Source organism: Meleagris gallopavo, chromosome 5 (genome assembly GCF_905368555.1).
Source record: "Meleagris gallopavo chromosome 5, MGAL_WU_HG_1.1, whole genome shotgun sequence".
In the NCBI taxonomy this organism is placed as follows: Eukaryota; Metazoa; Chordata; class Aves; order Galliformes; family Phasianidae; genus Meleagris; species Meleagris gallopavo.
Genome location: NC_139408.1, coordinates 35745095 through 35765052, shown reverse-complemented (window position 1 = coordinate 35765052; position 19958 = coordinate 35745095). Strand labels below are relative to the sequence as shown.

The window sequence follows — 19958 nt, the reverse complement described above, 5'->3', positions numbered from 1 at the left end:
TTAGGTCTGCTTTAATTTTTTCCTTACGGCTATCTTTCTTTATTAATGGGACACTGAGTATTTATTACAAAAGGTGGTTTTTGTCCCCTTCATTTTGGAACAGTGTTGTGGGCAGATGAAAAACGTTTAAAATTTGTGGTGGGAAGTCTCCAGCCCAGTGCCCCATCACCAGCTGTGACCAAAAGCAAATGCCCAAGGAAAAGCATTAAGGCTACAGAGAGCTTTTAACGATGCATTCCCTGAATATTCTCCCAGCCTCCTGCTGTCTGCAGGGACTTCCCAAAACAGTGATAGCATCTGGTTTAATAGCCCGTGTTGGGGTTCTCTTTCATGAACTTGCTGGTTTCCCTTTGAGCTCCTGTGAACTGCCTACATCCACAACATGCAGTGACAAAGGGCTGCTCAGCACAACAATCCATTGTGAAGTTTCATCTGAACACTCAGGATTCCTAAAACCGCTGTTTCTTTTAAGATCTCTTTTCCTCTGGGCTGAGGATGCCTTAGCTTCTTACTCCTACCATACATGAAGCTATTTTATATTGAACATTGGACTTTAATACCAGATGTTTTAGTTTTTTCCCCACGAGAAAAAGGAGAAAAGCAGAAGGAATGCTCAAAAAATTCATTAAATTTCCAAAAAGCAACAAAAGTCAAGGATTTTCTTGCCTTAAGTGTTTGGATTCAAAGACTCAATATTTTCCTTAGACCAAGACTGAAATTGAACAGTTGCTCAATACCATCAACATGGCAGAGTGGAAGTCATACACTTCGAGGATACAGCTTCTAGAAGTTTTCTCCATCTATGTAGCAATTTCATCAAATTCCAAAGTATGGTTTTGTTTCACAAGAGTAATCAAATATTTTCCATGTAGTATCCATCATCTCTTATCAGCCATATGAGAATTGAAGTGTGTGCTGAAAGCTTCTGAGAAAGACATTCTCACATCTTTTTTAACATTATAAACATTAAGTGGACGATCTCGGAGACGAAACTGTTCCACAATAGCTACAACACAGAGTCAATCAGTTCACTTTTCATCCAGTCTACTTTTCCAATGCATCTCCATAACCATGGCTTGCCAAAGGCCAAGCTAAGCATTCATTCCATCTCATTCCCCTTCCCCTCACTCCGTGGACTATCAAGGGGCACCTGTGCCATTTGCAGTGGTTGCAGGCATACTAACTTCTGTTGCATTTGGAGGACTTGCCAGAATTGGCCTTTCTGGATTTAAACACAAGCCCATCAATCTGATAAAGTAATACCAGGAAAACATTAAAATTCTTGTGGATTTTTTTGTTTGTTTTTTACAGTACTATTGCACTAAAAGGTATTAAGGTATTAAGTAGATCTCCATGTGCTGTTTTGTTGTTGTCTAAATGGATTTCTAGTTACTGCCAATTTTTGTTTAGAAAATTCAAGCATTTCCATAAGAAAACTAGTCCAGTGGCATGAAATCTTGTCAGAAGTAGCAAATTGAAGACTGTGAAAGAACAACACAGTATTTCACCAGTTCTTTTTACAGACAAAATCTTAATGTACGTTGTTACAACAAATCTTCTGCATTGAATGTAATCAAATGAATTCTAATTAAAGTGAGGAAGTATTAGAGCTACATGTGCCAGACCAATGGCAATCATGCCATTTGCCTCAGTAAGCTCTTTTTGCTAGGTTCTGAAACACTCCAACAAGGTCAGCATGCCAATTTTGAAGGTACTCTGAAAGCCTTGCCTAATTTTTCTGAAGAATAGAGTTCATGAATTTCAGTGTAGATGAAAAGCTTCAGCAAACAAACAGACAAACAAGATTTAAAAATTTTTAAAAACAATAAACGCATCACCTGAAATTCCAGAGGGAAAAACAAGTTAATTCAAATCACGTAGAGAGGGTACAGAAATTGCTTGTTAAGATGGAAATAACAGACCTAGTTCATCCTTGCTAGACTACCATTCGTGTCCACAGGTTTATAACAAGAAAAGTTTGACAAAAAGCAGTTACTGAATTTTCTTTAGTCATAGGCCTCATACATTAATCCCATAATTGTACTGCTGAGTCCTCCTAATTTGCAGCAGCTGCCTAGTAAAACAAAAACAAAAAACAACATCACAGGAGAAGCTTCAGCTTGTGCAATTACATTGTTCTGTATTTCTGCTGAAGGCAAAGCCATTTTCTTGGTATTTGATAGGAATATTTTTCCTCAAAAATATCTTTATAGGGGATATGCCACGTGTCACCCGTTGTCTGTACCACACAGTCATAACTGCAAGCAGGCTGTGGGATAAAGAAAAATAAAAACAATGTTTTAGATTTTATCCAATACATTAGTAAAATGCTGATTATAGCTAGCTATTTTCCTTAGAAGTCTGTACAGACTCATTTCTTCAGCAACTCTCAATTATTTGCTCACAAAAACAAATTATAAGATTTAGCACTGGAGGAAAAATTAAAGCATCTTTTAGCATTTTGAGGTCTAGGTGGCATTATAGATGGTTAAAATTCTGTCTTCAATCTCCACCAGATAATAATGATTTAGACATAACACATTACATTTTCAGAAATACAAAACTGTTTTTCTGTTCAGTTAAATGAAATCATATGGGAATTAGTTCAGGATGTAGTGTTTGGCAGCTTGAACAGATAGGGCACATTAAAAACATCCTGTGTTCGTCCCTCCAGTGTACCTCCACAAACTGATTTGTACCAAGGCAGTTTTAAGAAAAAGAGTTCTCAATAACACTTTCAAGAACAGCCAGTCAGACAAATATAATTCTGGTCTACTGTGTTACAGGTATATTAACTCAACATGTGCAATATATGCAAATATAAAAAATCACTGGTTTGCAATTATGATTCTCAGAACATATTGTCACTCTGTATTTACACACTTGGAAGTCTATGATTGGGAATGTCCAAAATCCAAAACCATTCATATGTGAATTAAGATTTGAAAATTACTAGTCCTGCTACAACAAAATAAGTACAGCTAAAGCTGTGTTACTCAAGTAACCCTACATCCAATATTCGTTTCCACTAATAGCAATGTATATAGCATTCTTCTTTCCATATATAGCTGTCATCTGTATAAACCTGTGTTTCTGCAGTTTGATGGCAGTGAAGAACTTTCACTTATAATTTTAACTAGAGCAGCAAGAAAATGAATCTAAGTAAGTGCAGCATTGCTTTAATTCAGCAGTAACAATGGAGGTAGACCAGCCACCAAGAAACCACATGATTTGCAATGTCACATGATTAATTTTTCCCCAGAAAAATCTGCTCAAGACTCACAAGGACTTCTGTCTCCTGTGCGCACACACACACGCACACACAAAAAGTACAGTATGATATTGTGCTAGGAAGTCTGTGATTTCAGTAGCTAGATACCAACTACAGCTCTGACTACTCTGGGATCTCCTTCATGAAGCCTTACAGATATGCTTGTATAACATTACAGTGAATACTGAAATGCAGGTATTTTCTTATGGCTTCTCCTTTAACGTGAAGATGAGAGAAATTCTATTACACAGTTAAAAGCATAATAGTGCTACAGATAATTCTATAGTTCAAAATTTTTAAATTTTGAATTTTTAAATTCAAGTGAAAAAATACTAGCACTTAGATTTTACAGCAGCAGACAGACTATTATACACAAAAACATAACTACATTTACATTAATAACATTTAAGATGACGGTTTCTTCTTGACAGCTTTCATGTTTATGCCATGCTTTGTGAATATAATCTTCAGTAAAAATGGAAGTTTTGAGCTCACTGGTACAAATCTGCTTCTTATGCTCCAACAAAAAACCTTTTGCTTACTGAGTTAGAAAGTCCATTTAATTAAAATCCTTTGTGTGCTTTCTGAACACAGCAGAAAACTTACCAAAAATTTTATGTGCTTTCCTCCTGCAGAAGGGGAAAACACTATTTGGTGTCCACGCTGCCACTTACGGAACAGATGACGAGTAACGCTGTCAGAAAGACAAGCTTTGTGATCCCGGAGGAAGTCTCTTGTAACAAACTTGCAATGTTTGCCTGACCGAAGAGTGGCATATAACAAGAAGGCATCATCTTCAGAACTTAACAAAACAAATGGAAAAGACAGAGATCATTCACAAGGTCATAACTGGCTGCAGGAAATGAATCAAATGCTGATCTGAGATTCATTAATCTAGCAACACAAAATTCCCATCACTATTTTAGTTCTGTGTTAAAATAATTTCTGCTTACCATAAAGCACCAAAGGAAAGAGTACAATAAAAATACACACTATACAGAACATTCTTCCCTGTTACTACTGTCTGCTAATGTAACAATATAATCTTTTGTCACAAAACTTAACAATACAGTACTATGTGGAACAGAACTGCTAAAACTAGAAAGGGCAGCCCCAAAACTTTGCTGAAATATAAACAATCACCACCAATAACAAAGCGTAATATAGGCAATGGCTCAAATCTGTGAGTCCCTGTAACATGGATAAATGTAATTCCAAAAAAGGCCTGGTGATTATTTGCAAAAGGTATTCAACATTAGCCGCTATTAAACAAAAATAGCTTTAGGGGAAAATCTCTAAAACTGAATTTATAGTTATCCTATAGCTGAAGATGCTGAGGAGAACTTTGCTTGAAATTCCTTTTTGATTACTGTGGATTACTGTAACAGTAAGTGTCAGGACATGAGATTAGTAAGGCTCTCTATCCAGAGTGACAGTGTCCCCTTTTCTGGTGCTCAGACAGTAGAAACGAAAGCAACTGACTCGACAGCAAAAATAATGAGAGCAAGAACTAAAAGGATGATGAAGGAGAACTGATCTGAAAAAAAGACCAAGTCAGAAGAGCCTCGGACTGACTGTTGGGACAAGGAACCTGGTCAGAAGTTCTGGGAATTGGGATCACAGAAGAAGCAGCAGAGGCAGTTAAACAATTTCAAGTAGCTCTTCATAATGACTCATTTAATGTGTAGTTTTTTGAAGCAAGTATAGCAAGGAGTATGCTTCTTTTTCACACACGCAAACTAGAGATACTAGTAACAGCACTAAAGCCTACAGCTATTAATACTAATTAAAAATGCACATAAATCAGGTGTTGATTGCCACTAACTTTAGGTATTTTCTTCAACTTACATATTTTCAGCAAAGAAAAAGTCTGCCTTATTCTGCATTTCTTTCATAACTTCTCTTTTCCAGTTCAAAGAGTTGGTCAGCATGTGTTTGCGGCCCAGCACAAGTAAACGGCCATAGTCTTTTGCCAGGCAGTTGACAGCCTCAAATAGCTGCAGAAAAACAAAGCAAAACAAAAAGACTTCTTAGTTGTAAGCAAACAGAAAGGCACAAAACACTTTCACATCTGTGTGTCAGCCAGCGGGACTTGTGACACACCCTCATTTCCCACAGCTCTTACCTGCAATGCAAATTAGGTAGACAACTAATTTGATTCTTCAATAAAAAAAGTTAAAAAAAAAAAAATTCCTCACAGGAAGCTGTTCTCAAAACACAGAAAATGCATTGCTTCTATAAAGCTTTCCCAGCTCTTGCAACTTTGCATTGAGTTACCTTAGGGACCTAGATCACTTTGGAATTTAAATAATGTCTACTTTGGAAAAGATATAGCGGAGAAGTCCTTGCTGGTACTGGAGAGAAGGACCAAACCCTAAACCACACTGCTTTTTCAGCTCCACCTGTTGTCAAAATCACAGAATTACATTTGATCTGTACTGCCCTGTGAAGAAGTAGCAAGCTACAGCAAAAGGAAACTTGTGACCTCAGGATGAAGGGTTTATGAAAGCCACATCCAGACAAGCCTCCCACTGATGAACCAACATCCTGAGGTGGCAAATTCACTGCTGCATCAGCTTCTCTTCAAAGGGACTTTTTGCCAGCCTTCCAGAGCCATAAATGCTGTTCAGTGCAGGCGTTTCTGCCCAGCTCCCTCTTCCAGCTGTTCTTCTTCAGCATGTTTCCAGCTCCTGCCCTCCCCTCTCCTGCTCTCAGCAGGCAAAAGTTCTTATATTCAACATACACATTGGTACCGCAGGAGTTGGTAGGTGTCACAAAGCACTGTCACCTGAATTCTGCCCAGAAAAAGAGAACTGTTTCTTCAGACCGAAGGCTGATGACTGTATGCTTAACCTCCAGGGAAAGGTGCTTCCTAATTTGCAACAGTTTGCTGCCAATGTTTGCAGATACACAGTCTCCTGATTTTTCTCCAATCCCTTTTCCTGCTTTGCTAGCTACTTCCCTCTTCCCCTGCTATACTTCCAACTGCCTTTCTCTTTTTTCCCTGTTTTTCCACTCTTTCCCTCCCTTTAATCTCCCTAAATTAACTGGACTCACCATTTAAAAAAATGGCCCAACAGCATGCCATCCTTCCTCTAATTGCCATAAAAGACTACGCCTTACTTACACAAATAAAATGTAGAATGCAGGTATTATTTTTAATTTCACAAGATACAGATAATTTTGTTCTGCACACTACCTTGCATGATGTGACTTTACTAAAGAGCACTGTGTCTCCTTTCAGGCTAGAGCACTAGCAGAGGTGGCCTCCAGAGAGTCACATTGCCCAGGTGGGGGTTTCCTGAGTGTGGCTACTCCCACCCACAGCTGCTTCTTGAGAAAGGAACACATGAGACACAGTAACACTTGCTTTAGTCAGAGAGGAAAATGAACATAATACTGTTAACAAAGCAGCAGCAGTGATACCTCACTTAACAAGAAAGAGCATTTTGTTAATCTCCTGTTTCCAAGAGTTATCTAAAAGTTACTGTTACGTGCTACTACAAAGTACCCTGTACGCAACAAGCTCTGTGCACATGCACTCTTCAAATGTCGGCTGTTCAATAATCTGTTCAGAAGGCAGTGGGTGGAAAGCGTTAAAAAATATACTGCACGCACATTCCTCATGTCACTCAAGAATTTCTTGAGAATGAGGATTACAAAATAAAAGAATGACCTTTTATACATATCTATTTGTAATGAGTCGGTAAACCGGACTCTGATGGAGCCAGGGTGCAGCCACAAGTCAGTCTGAAGCTACTACAGATCAATGCAGGAATGAAGACCAGGTTCACAAACGTATGTCAATCTCCAATGTGGCTCTCTGAAGCACTTCGTTATTGCTTAATTTTTAATAGGAAAAGCATAATTAAATTGATGCAAGTATACAGTGTGTGCATTCTAATTCTTATTTCTGCTCCCTAAGCTGTGAATCAGAGAAAAATCAGCACTCTGAGTATGTACATTCATCTTTCCTCAGGACAGTCCCAGAGATAAGCGCATGCAGCTATTTCCCCGTAAGTGAGTTCTTTCTTGTTTCTGATGCAGTGTTATTTGTAAGAATTCGTCACCACCACCACATTCTTGCCCTTGCAGTAAAATGCACCTTTGCTGGAACAATCATTAACAGTTTCTCATGGGAAGGGAATGCTCCAATGCACTAGTTCCTGGAAGGAGCTTTGCAGAGAACCATATTCATGCAAAAACTGTGTACAATTTACCAAGAATCAAACCCAGGAGTTAAGCTGAGGAGCAGACAGACTTTGTCACACTGCAAGATGAATCCCTTTCCTTCAGTTGTAAAATAGTCTTATGAAGTAAATGCACAATTAAATCTCCTTTTTCACAGGTGCACAGTGCAGTACTGGGAAGACAGGCTATGAGCTCATACAAGGGACTTCGAACAGGGCAGGATATAGATTTCCCAAGGCCTCACTGCCAGCCATCCCTTCTGATCACGCTATGCCACGTGTTGCACTTTCAAAGGTTAGCTTTCTGCACACAGCACTTTTCCTTAAACATTACTGGTGCTTTCCCATTTGTCAGATGGGAAACCCCTAAGTACCATTACTCAGAGGCACAGCACTCAGCCTTTCAGCAAGAGCTGGCTCACCTGCACACAGCTACAGCAGGAAGAAGTAGCCAAACAAATAGCTTAAGTCCATTTGATGCTAATAAATTCATGTTAAACATTTTCTAAACATTGGGTGTTACTAACCATCATTTTAAAAGCAAAGCACGCCTACAATCTGGTATCTGCTAATAACAGCAACAAACTGCTCTTACTGCAATTGCTGTTTTCCCCCGCTGATACTGCTGCCTCCCACCCACTCCCTTAGCTATGAATTACAGGGGAAACCACTACACTGATGCAGGTACCAGGCCTGAGCACGCTGCCAGCTGCGGCTGAACATGAGCATCCCCAGAGTTATGCAAGGAACCAGTTCCCACCATCAATACATTCATCTGAATTACAGTTTCATCATTTTTAGTTCCTTTTTTACATAATACAGACAAAGAAGCTCAAGAAACCTGTGCACATAGCTGCTACACGTAATAGAAGGAAAGAGACTTTCCCCACAGCACCCCAGCTACGCAGGAAGGCACACAAGACAGGCTGGACTTTCCCGCTGAGCCCGGTAATTTCACTGAACTCAACACCAGCATCAAAGCGGCAAACACAATAGAAGATATTCCTTACATTATTACTGAGAAAGTCTGTTTTCAGAGGCATCCTGAGGATGCTTCTGCAGCCAAGTCTGACCTGCGTACCAAGACACTTGGTGTTTCATCACATTCAGTGCTGACACTAATTGCAGGACTTGCTCAAGTGCAACACTGCATAAATACAGACATACCTTCACCCAGGTAGAAACTAACTACAAGGACACTCCATGCACGTCATCCAAGCTAATGTGTCTTCTTGATTTCTAAGTGCAAACAAGGGTTACAAAGACCAGCCTCAAACAGATTAAGCTTAGGCACAGAAGCAATAGCATAATTTATGTTTTCCTGCATTCATGCTACCCTGGGTATTTTGCCAGTAACGGAGATACCTTTAATTACTACTCTGTTTGATTAAAGTGAAGGTGGTGGAACTTCCTCAAAATAATCTCTGAAACAGTCTGGAATGCAGAAGCAGTACGTTTGTAATTAGACTTTGACATTCCATTCTGCTTTATTATAGACTATAAGTAAAATTTCCTATTTCAAACAAGTTTGAAGAGCCACCTCAACAAAATAAACCTCTTTAAATTGCCTTTAGGTTTGGGAAAACTGTTCCAAATTTCTTCTATGCCATAGATCCCTACAATTTCCAGCAAAGAGGCATGTGAAATAAATAAAATAAATAAATAAATAAATAAATAACAATAAATAAATAAATAAAATCTTTGAAGTAGATATTTTCTAAAATATACTCCAATTACAGCTATTCCTTGCTCTTACACTCACAAGGCATAACAAGTAATCATTTGATGGATAATGAAACAGTATTTTCTACAATAATTAACAGAATCAAATGGGACCCTTGTAGGTATCAAATGAAATATATATATACAAACTATACACACAATTTAACTTGCTAGTGTAACATGAAGGATGGGGAGGCAGGAGCACAATCATCAGTTGGAAGAGAGCTTTTTGGAGTCCGACTTTTCAGAACTGATCACTAGTTTGGAAGACCTCAGCCCCTTCTCAGAGCTCAACCTCACAAATCATATTTGCACACACTTGTTGAATGTCACTCTTTTTGAATGATAATATTTTCATCATCATCATGATCTACAGATGAATAAAGGTCAACTATAGATAAATGAGAGAAATGCGTAATGACAACAGTTAGCATAGCATGTTATTAAATGAACAATGCCAAGAACTCTGAAGTGACAGCTAAAAAAGAGAAAGAGTGGAAGGGAACTGCACAATTTTGTAGCAGAATTTGTAGAAGAGAAAAATAGTCTCATTCTGACTCTTAAAACAACTCAAGAAATATGTGGAAATACAAACATTCCTCAGTTGCATAACTGAATTTTTGAAAGTTGAGTTTTGAAAGTCACTGCAGTGCCAGTTAAGTTTCCCAATCCACAAACTATTTTGTTATGTAGCAACAGGCTTCGAGTTGCATAGAGAAGTTTTTTGTTAACCAGTTACAGATTTTTTCTCAATCATTTAAAAAAAAAAAAAAAAATATATATATAATATATATACATACACACTATTGGTTTATACATGCAAGCAGACTCACTGATGTTGGCTCAGTAATTATGAAGTAGGCATAAAGATCAAGAGAAGAGGTGAATTTGAAATCCAAAGCAGCATTCTGACAAAGCAACAACTAAAACTGGAAAATGTTTGTATTCACAAGGAAAATAATGTAATACAGTAATTCTCTCCTTTTGTCGCGAGTGTAGCAAACTTCCTTAAGATTTTAGGAATTCAGAAATACACAATGCAGTCATAATCACTGATCTGAAACCTACTACACCTAGGCTTTGACTTACATGATCTCAGAAGTTGCATCTTTCTACATCCTGAAAAAAAGTTCACGTGTGAGAAATGCAAATCTAGGCTGAGATGGCTCCTGCTGTTTTGGCTCCACACTCTCCACTTGGCTGCACAATTTTGAGGGGCAGGACAATTAGGTGTGTGGCCCCTGATCCTACGTTCCCATCTAACTGATTTCCTGACAAGGGGCTGGTGAAGGGAACATGGAGATTTCTGCTGCAAGGGAATTTGTGGGAGGCACAATAGAATTATAGTTTTTAATATGCTATTTTCAGACAAAATTGGGCAATAAAGACATATGTATCATTCATCACTCATAAGCTAGGTTCATCAACTCTAAACATGAACGGTTTTAGACTTCAGTTGTTCTCCCTCAAAATTACACCCCTGTTAGAGGGAGCTCCTTAGAAAGTAACATTGAGCACCTGTGTCACTCAAGTCTTTTCAGGAATTATAGCATGATTTGTTGGAACACAACTCTTTAATATTAAGGATAAAATCTCTTTCTTACATATGTCTAAGGTTTTAAAAATACACATTTTACTCGTGTCTAAGAAATTAATTCTCCAGAAATAATGGCAAATTTACAATAATGTTATTGTTATTATCAATTCCTGGACGTTTCCCATTCTAGATAACTCCTTTCCAGGAGTTAAAGTATCAATACCATAAATTAAAAAAGATGAGCCATTTTTTCCTTACATTGCAATTCAAAATAAAGAAATGATATAAGGTTTATTATGAAATCTAGAAAGACAATTTACACAAATAAAGCTACTATGATACAACATACTACTATCATGGTACAACATCCTTCCCAAATTTCAATAAATTCTGCTTTGTGGGTGAACAGCTGTGCCATGCTGAGCTGCCTGCAGGGTTAAGCCACAACAGGAATCTTATGTGAAGGGCTTTTTTATCCAGACTTCTACTGAATATTCAGAGTTTTGTACCAAAACTTGGAGATACGCAAAGTATTGAGAAGAGCCACTGGTATAAATCCTCCACAGTGGGAGGATCTCACAGAGTGAGATGATTCAGTCAATCAGTGATTATACAGCAGGAGGAAAATGAGCACGTAAAAGTTCGAAAGACACAAAGTCTTTTGTAAGTGTTTCCACATCTCAGTACTATCCTTTGTTCTCATTCTGACATTCCTCCTGCCTGTACTGCTGTTTCCTCAAGAATTATTTTCTTACTGTTCACTACTCACAGCTTAATGGCACCTCGTATTGCAAATACACCATCTTCATTTTAAAGAACAAACAAGTTTTATGAAAATGAGAAGGTATTTAATTGATATAGCATGCAGAAGTGAAACTTCATCTATTGGAGCCACAAACTGTAAATGAAATAATTGTCCTAAATGAAGTTGCAACTTCAGGGATGTGCCATTACATTGTTGTTTTTGCATTTCTATTATTATTGTAATAGCTACACACAAAAACCTCTAGATCACAGAAGAGTTTCTGTTACCATTTCACATTTCAGAAAAAATGTAAAAAAAAAAAAAAGTTATTAGAAAGGAATATTTGTGAACTAGATGAAGCTGCACAAGTCTTACATTTTGACAGGCTGGGTCAGAAGTTATATGTAGGTACTGAAAATCCAAAATGTGAGCAGGATCTCCGGGTGGTGGTGGCAGTGGTGTTATGAAAATGAAAGAACAAGATTGACTGATCTTTTCCATAGATAGGAAATAACTTAGTGCAGGACTGAAATCAGCTTTGTAAGACCGAAAATGACAGTTAAAAAGATACCAATATTTTAGTTCTCACCACTGTCTTATGCAGATGTCTGTAAAGCACCACTGACCCAGTACAGCGTGAAGTGTTTTCCCCCTTTCCCATCTGTGGTTCAGAAAGTCCCAGGCAGTACTTTTGTTCTTCGAGGAAAGAAGCTGCACCAGCTGGGAAGATCAGCGGGTCAGCAGGAATAGGTATGATGCTGTTCAAGACCCAGCGGAGCTGTACTTCTGCAGTGACAACTTACCTCTCAATAAACTTGAGAATTACAGAAAAACTTTGGAATACAGACAGTTTCTGTGACGAGAGGTAAACAGGCCTGTGGCCCAGTAAGAATGACACAATAACAAGGAAAATCATCTGTAAATCAACAGTTTGCAATTAAAAAATAAAAAATAAAAAAATCTATACCATGCAGCAAACATTTGTTGCAGAATTTTCACAGTTTTCGTTCTGTTCCTCATTACTGCTATTTTCCATCAGTTTGCTACAGATTATTATTCACAGCTAAAGACACTACCTCCAAAAACGGTTGTTCCAATAAGAACTTCTAGTCCTTTACACAAATAAATACATTAACCAATACTATTCAGATCTGGTGATTTCTATTTAAAAGATGAAAATGTGTTTAATCTGACAGAGAACATATCAAATGTTTACCTCCTAAGGGCAAACATTAGAAAATACAAACTACAGCACAAAGGCCAAGGGTGGAGGAGCAGCTGTATGGCCAGCCAGGCCCACCTGCCCTGCACACATACCAGCTACCTGGCAGATCATGCAATGAGGCTTCTGGCAATGAGGGTTCAAGGAAGCAATCTGCTTAATACTAATGTAAGCATAACTAATATTTATCAGGCTGGAGAAAACCTAGGGGACGTCAATATTTCAGCATTATTTTTATTAATATAGTCATTAACTTGCATTGTGCAACAATGTAGACTCATGCTATTTTGCTACCAGTATCACTGCTGCCAACATCCGAGGCTAGAGATCCTAGACAGTGAAGATCTGAAAGTACTCACTATGGCTAAGATCCACAAGATCTAATTTACTTCAATGCTTTTAAATAGAAGTGTGTTGATAACAGCCTGAAATACTCAATAGCTGAGCACTGGGTGGGTCAGAGTTTATCTTAAGTACTTTTCTTTAACTTAGGAGATAAGATAAAGTAATTTGACAAACTGATAATATTGTCAGCTTCCATGAGTTAATTATGGGTGATATCTGACATTTGTCTAAAAGCTCTATCTCCTAGAAATAACTGGTTATATAAAAATATTTGTCTACTTCGTTAGTTTTTGTCCCTGTCAGAAAAATAAGCTCGAGAATATTAAAATATGATCACCAGAAAGGTTCAGGCAACAGAAGCAAAATAGGAACATTCCACCCATTGTTTCAAGAAAGTCTTTCTCATTTCAAAGCAGATTTCATTTTGGGGACTTGGAACAATTGTTTCCAGCTATCTGTCTGTGACTATACCCACCAGCCCATTTGAGGAATTCCACTGCATCTTTGCCCACTTCTGTGGAAAGAGTGCACATACCACATAATGGCCTCTGCAGCACTCAATACCAAATGTCTGCGTTCAAATGCAAAGGATAACTTTAGTTTACAGACAATACAGCCCAATTTATCTGATAATTCAGTGTTAAAACTATTTGATATTACTGGTTATGTTGGCTAGGCCAGCCCAGTGAAGGAGCTTGTGGATATGAGAGTGAGGGACAAGAAAACAGAAATCCCTCTGTTACTGTTGGCAATTCTGAAAGTCCCTTTGGAGATGTTCATTCAGTGGAAAGATAGAACTCCCTACTTCTCAAGGCAAGATGACATGAAGTATGACGTACATATCAATGACAAGTGATGATGTCAAAAGTCTCCAAGTATTTTATTTTAAACCTCTTCCTTCAACTACTGCATCTTGGGGCCATCATGCATAAATGGATTTAGACAATGCAATGCAAAGTTTTTCAGGGTTATAACGTGTAAACAAAAAATGACTTTAGATATTGAAAGCAATACAGCAAAATTAACATTAGACAAGCCCGGGACAATGACTCCTAATAATGAGCAGGATAAATGAACGCCATTAAGGCTGTCTGTTCAGTTCTCTGACTATACTCATGCATCCCACTTACAACCACTTCATTTATTTATTCAAGTATATGCCAACTTAGGGCTGCAGTGGAAGAAAATTCCTATCAATTAATCAATCAGGTAGTAGTATAGGAACTACTAGCATCTAAGGGATACCTGCCTTCCACTCAGCTTTCCCCAAAATCGTATTAAATATCAGTGCTCAAATTCCAATGAAACACAACTCTAATAAGCACCTATATCATACTTCTACATTTAATTTTTTCACTGCATAGTGTAAGCACTACCTAGTTCACCCAATTATCATGCAATTGGGAAATAAACAAGGAGAGAAGGCACCAGCAAAGAGGATTCTTCTACACAGGTACACCATGTATGTTAGGAACAGCACCACTGAATCAGCGGGAATGAACTGGTTCTTAACTTCTGTTAGAGAGCTCACGCCACACAGTGTACATAACTTGCTCAAGGAGCCATATCAACATGAACTCTGGAAAGGATATTTTTAAACCAAATAGATTAAAATATTGCAGACAGTAGAAATATTACTGCCAACCCATTTCTTTTTTAATGATCACAGAAGTGAGCAGGTAAGTAGATGAATGCAGGAAAGCAATGAGAACAGATATAAGTATATCTAGTATTTCCTCATTTACCTCAAAGTTAAGCTGGTGTCATAAAAAAATCTGACAGATGCATGGGTCCACTTTGAACAGTCACTACAGGAAAAACTGTGCAAGGACTAGCACAAAACAGCAGTTGGAAATGGTATAAATGATTTGGAAAGTATCAGTTAATACTGATAAAATTCATTGGAATATAGGTCTTTACATTCACACAGTTTTGACAGCATCTTAAGCTTCTTGCTTACGTGACTCACTATAACTTGAATGCATGTTTCTGAATAGAACCATGAAAAGAACTGTTCAGATTATTAAAGATGTGCATGATGAATAAAAGATCAGGAGGAAATGCAAGTAACAAAAGCTAGTATCCCTGTGTGGAAAAAAAAAAAAACAACAACAACAAAAAAAACCACAATAGTACATAGTTGAAAAAATTAAAATTAAATATACAAACGATTTGAATTGAAATGGAGAATTTCTCAAGAAGATGTAGGTTTCCTAAAAATATGAGGCTGTTTAATGTAGTGTCAAGATGAAGCATTCCAAGTGATTTAAAATGTGGTTTTGGGGACCACTCTTAGGGATGAAAACCAAAAGTATTCCAACTAGGTAATTAAAGAAATTTATCAGAGGAAATTCCATTAACAGCAATTAGATTTGCTGGTCAGCATGCAACTTCTTAATCCACAAGTTCCTATATCAATAACAAAGTCTGGGAGACTAACAACAGGAATCATCCCTCCAAACTTGACAGAATCTGTCAACTTCTGCATCTGACATACAAAATCAGTACTGGAAAAAGGTATGCTTTTCACAGTAACTGTTTGATGCAGGATTCACCTGTAATGGGCAATAGTATTTTACATTAAGTGTTTTTACAATGTGTCAGAAGTCTGAAATATGAATTCTAGTAAATTGGTTTTGAACAAGCACACTGTCAGTGTGATCACATTCACCGTGCTGTCTTCATTTTGGTAGATTCAAATAGGAATTCATAATTTTCTTGTTTCAAAGATGAACGTGAAAAATCAGTTTATGAATAGATTTAAATCAGAAGCTGTGAAGAATTTTACTCAATTTTTCTGGAAGATTAAAAAAAAAAAATTAACTTTGGTTTTAGTTTTCACTACAGTTTCTAACCATTTTATCAATTTAAATAGATTTAGCTACCTATACAAATGTTTATTCCGCTCTAGCTCTACAAGTAGTATTCAACTAGAGAAAAAACAATAAATGTTGGTTAATAACTTGTTGAATCATTAATCCGCATGTCAATATACTGAAATCTCTGGGAATAACTGATTATGCAATTAAGTCTAGGCTTTCATAACTTCAAAAACAAATCAAAATGAAATTTAGGCTTTAGATTCATTGTACCTTTTCTCCCTCAGATAACACAGCTTCAAAACATGCTATTTTTAGCAGAAAGAAAATACACCTATCAGCTACAAAAGGCAAGAGAAAATAAAAAATTGATTGTTTTTTGAAGTACATAAATTCAGATGCATATAAATGAATGCAACCACTGATCTGATGATTTTATCTACATTATCTTTAAGATGATATACAAAATTAACCCACAATATTTCTCAGGCTCAAATCAAATATTTATTTTACATAGAATTAGCCCCTAATAAACCAAACTTTCTTTTTCTGGCCTACTCCCCATATCTTAATGGCATTGCTCAATACTGAGTAGTGCCATTAAGAATAACTTCTAAGTATGTAGTTCAGTTCCTTGAAGACTGGGTTTCAGGTCTGGAGGCATAGCATACTATTGCCATAGAGGTAACAGTTCCATAATTAGATGAATCGGTTGGGCAGCCCAAAGAAAGTTCATCTTGCAATTCTTTTAAGGGGGAAGTGAAACAGCAGGATTGAAACTCATCCACTTCATAGATGCCATTTGACTTTATCACCTAGATTTCAGTGGGACTTTTCCAAAGCACAGCAACCAACCTGTTGCTACAGAGTTCACTGGGACTTGAATCATGAGGCCAGAATCATTCTGCTTTCTTGAAATTCAAGCTCGTGTATCTGGTGATGTACAAGAGTTTTTGTTACAAAAACTGTAATGCAATTCCTCTCATGAAAAAGAGTACCTGCATGCTCCTCCACTCATCTTAACATTTGATTTGCTGCTACTGCCAAATACAAAGGCAGAAATTAATAAATACCAGAGCAGAATCAACACAGATCCTTCATTTAATCACCTTTATTCAGCCTTATAACCAGCTGCAAAGGTTGCAAATAGTAAGGCGAGGCACCACCACAAACTATCAAAATTGGGCAGGCAGCAACAGGGAGAGGTCCCCTGATGGTCAAATGACTTAACCTGTTCAGTTTCTGCTGCTTCATTCTCTCCAACAAGGAATGCAAAAGCAGACTGGCTACCTCTGAAAGGAAAGTGAAAGGATATATCCTTACGACTTGGAGGAGTATTTCTAGAATCTGTGACACTCGTGACAAGTATGCTTTCAATTATTATGTATGGGAAGCTGTATATTAAGTGTCCTTTCATTTCTTTTTTAGCTATAAATCAGACCTTTCCAAAGAACTGTGAGAAGACAGTCTTCGCTCTAGGTCTGAGGCAAACAAGCCTAGTTTCCTCCACCTCTCCTTAGAAGCTTAACAGCTATGCTCTTCTTTGGGATCTGGTGACCAAAAACGTATGAACTTGATCTACCTTATTTTACATGGCCCCAGTGTGGAGGGGAAGGAAGATTTTAGCGTATCAGTCTCTTACATGTGACTTAGGAGAAGAAATTGACCCAGTACACCTGCTGACACACTCAAGGACTCTCAGAAATTAACTGAGAAGAGATAAAATACAATGCTGAGAGCACTAGTCACACACCTCTAACACTAAAAATAAGTGAAGTTGCAAGAGTACCTCCTAGTATTTGAATTCCTTTCCTAAGGGAAAACTTGAATATCAGTAGAGGTATGCTGTGACTAAATCAACTGAGGATCCTATCATGTTACATAGATGCTGAAGGTGATTTTCAGTGAATCCATCGAACAACTTCATCATTTGACCAATACTCAAAGGAACTGAAAGCACAGTTCCAAAGACTGACAGAGATTTTGCAAAGACAAATTCCTACTGTTATAACTAACAGGCAAACTTTCAGTCATCATGGAAACGTAAAGTTGGACTATCATTATAAAGACAGAAAAGAGAGGGATGGAAAAGGCTGAGAGCAAATGGACAAACATGTCTGACAACTTCTCTGAGTGGTAGGACAAGCGATGGTGGGAGGAAGAATTGATGAACTGTCACAGTATGACAAATAAGACCTCTGTTGGATGTATTGATTCTGAACAGAGAATGACTCATGGATCCACTCAATTTTCACTTCATCTAAAGACACTAACGTACTTGAACAGATCACAGATGCTGCCAAACAAGTCAACGAAAAAAAATTGTTTTCCATGCATGACTTGATCTGGGGCAAATTCATTAATAAATGCTTGTTTTGCAGGACAGCTCATACAGAAGTGCATATGTTTCGTACCAAGTACCACTGTCACACTAGATCTCATACACATGTAGTACACTAGAAACAGACTTAATGATGGGGAAAAATTACTAAATGAAAATCTGGGTATATTAGTACCTGAATTTGTCTACTATGTGTAAGCACAGGTATTACTTCTTTCGTTCTTTGACCTCCAAATACATTCAGTACATCAGACACACGAGAGAAAGTTTTGCTTGTAGTTTAATTCAAATACTGTAAGTTCCAATAACTTTTTTTTTTTTTTCCCCTTACATCATGGTGCAAAAGACTTCAAAGAAACTAAGTTATACTCCAAAACTGATTGGAGTTAATAATGTAATAATGATGGGCTACTGCATCCCTGCACTTTTACTCCTCTTTTTTTCCACTTTAAGAGCTCTATTTTTAATCTTCATACATGGAGAAAGAGCCTAAACATTGTGAATAAGGTTCATATCAAAACAATAGTTCTGAGCTGAATTCACAAAGAATAATTCTTCAAAGTTTTTCAACTCCATAGTCTTTTTTTCCCCCCAGAAATTTAATAAGACCATTCACTATTTTCCTGTAGGCTAGCATCCTTCATCCTGTTTTACTTCTCTATTCCAGTGGAAATCTTCCCACTGTCAGCTTTCCTTTCAAGGCTGCAACCTCTTTCTTCCCTTTCTTTTCCATACTGCCAAGGTTGAAGAGCACGGGTATAACTAACACAAAACCACTAGAACAACTAAAACTATAATACTACATTTAAACTTTGACAAATTTGAAAACTAATTAACGTGAAAAACAAACAAATGCAGTAACCAATGATTGTTATGCTACTTGTGACCACACAGTTCATCTAGTCATACAGCCTTTCTCCTACTGTTAAACCTCCATTCAAAAAGTTTGCTATTTCCCCCCGGCAGAGAGAGGAAGTATCTACCAGGTAAATCTCAACCCTCTGCCTGTCCTAGAGCTGCCCCCAACAAGAGCAGTCACGGCTTTTTTTTCCTGTGGAAGGCTGTGAGAGATGCAGGAGCAAAGTTTTGGTGGCTCTTCCCGCAGGGGCTGACTGCTGCTGTGGAGAGGAGGTGTGGTAGGACTGGCTGCCAACTGCTGCCACCAGGCTGGGATGAAAGGGCCTGGCTTTGTCAGTTGTTGTACAAGCCTACTGTAGTTTGCATGGGAATTTTATGAACTGGTGTAGTCCATTTACAGAAATGCTGATTAAGTTTGGAAGCAACCACTTTGAACTCCACGCTAAGGGCGAGAACTATTCCTTAGTGCTTAAGGAACTCATCTGGAAGTATTTTACCAATCTTTTAGATGCCTGAGTTCAATACAGAGATCAGAGTAAAAAGCTAGGGTTGATCAGGCCTCAGTGGCTGAACTGCTTGAAGAACAGAAATGTGAGTTTGCTTTGATCTATTTCAGCACACATTTGAAACATGTATATATATGTATATATTTTTTTTCATATATATTCAGTTATGTCTAAGACCAGCTGGGTACAGCTATGAGGGGAGCTGGCTGCATACCTCATTTACAACAGACTAATTTCATTGTAAAGCCCTTTCCACATCATGCTTGCTTCCTACCTCTTATCTCCTGCTCTGGCCCCTACAATCCAGAGATAGTCTGCAAGAGCTCAGCAGAGCTTCCACGCTCCTCTGCCACAAGGGAAGTGGGATGCTTCAGAGCCTTGGTATCCCTGCATGCAGTTAGA

The 19958-nt window shown here is 37.8% G+C and overlaps 1 protein-coding gene across 1 annotated transcript in view; it reads right to left on the bottom strand.

Annotated features, from left to right (window-relative positions):
- Positions 1–1800: 1800 nt before the first annotated feature.
- Positions 1801–19958, bottom strand: part of PRORP (protein only RNase P catalytic subunit) — a 38776-nt gene continuing 20618 nt past the window's right edge. Inside the window, 3 exon segments of the mRNA XM_010711677.4 lie at positions 1801–2269; positions 3878–4073; positions 5120–5268. Of these exon segments, the coding sequence (XP_010709979.2) occupies positions 2129–2269; positions 3878–4073; positions 5120–5268 (486 nt within the window). The 3' untranslated portion in view covers positions 1801–2128.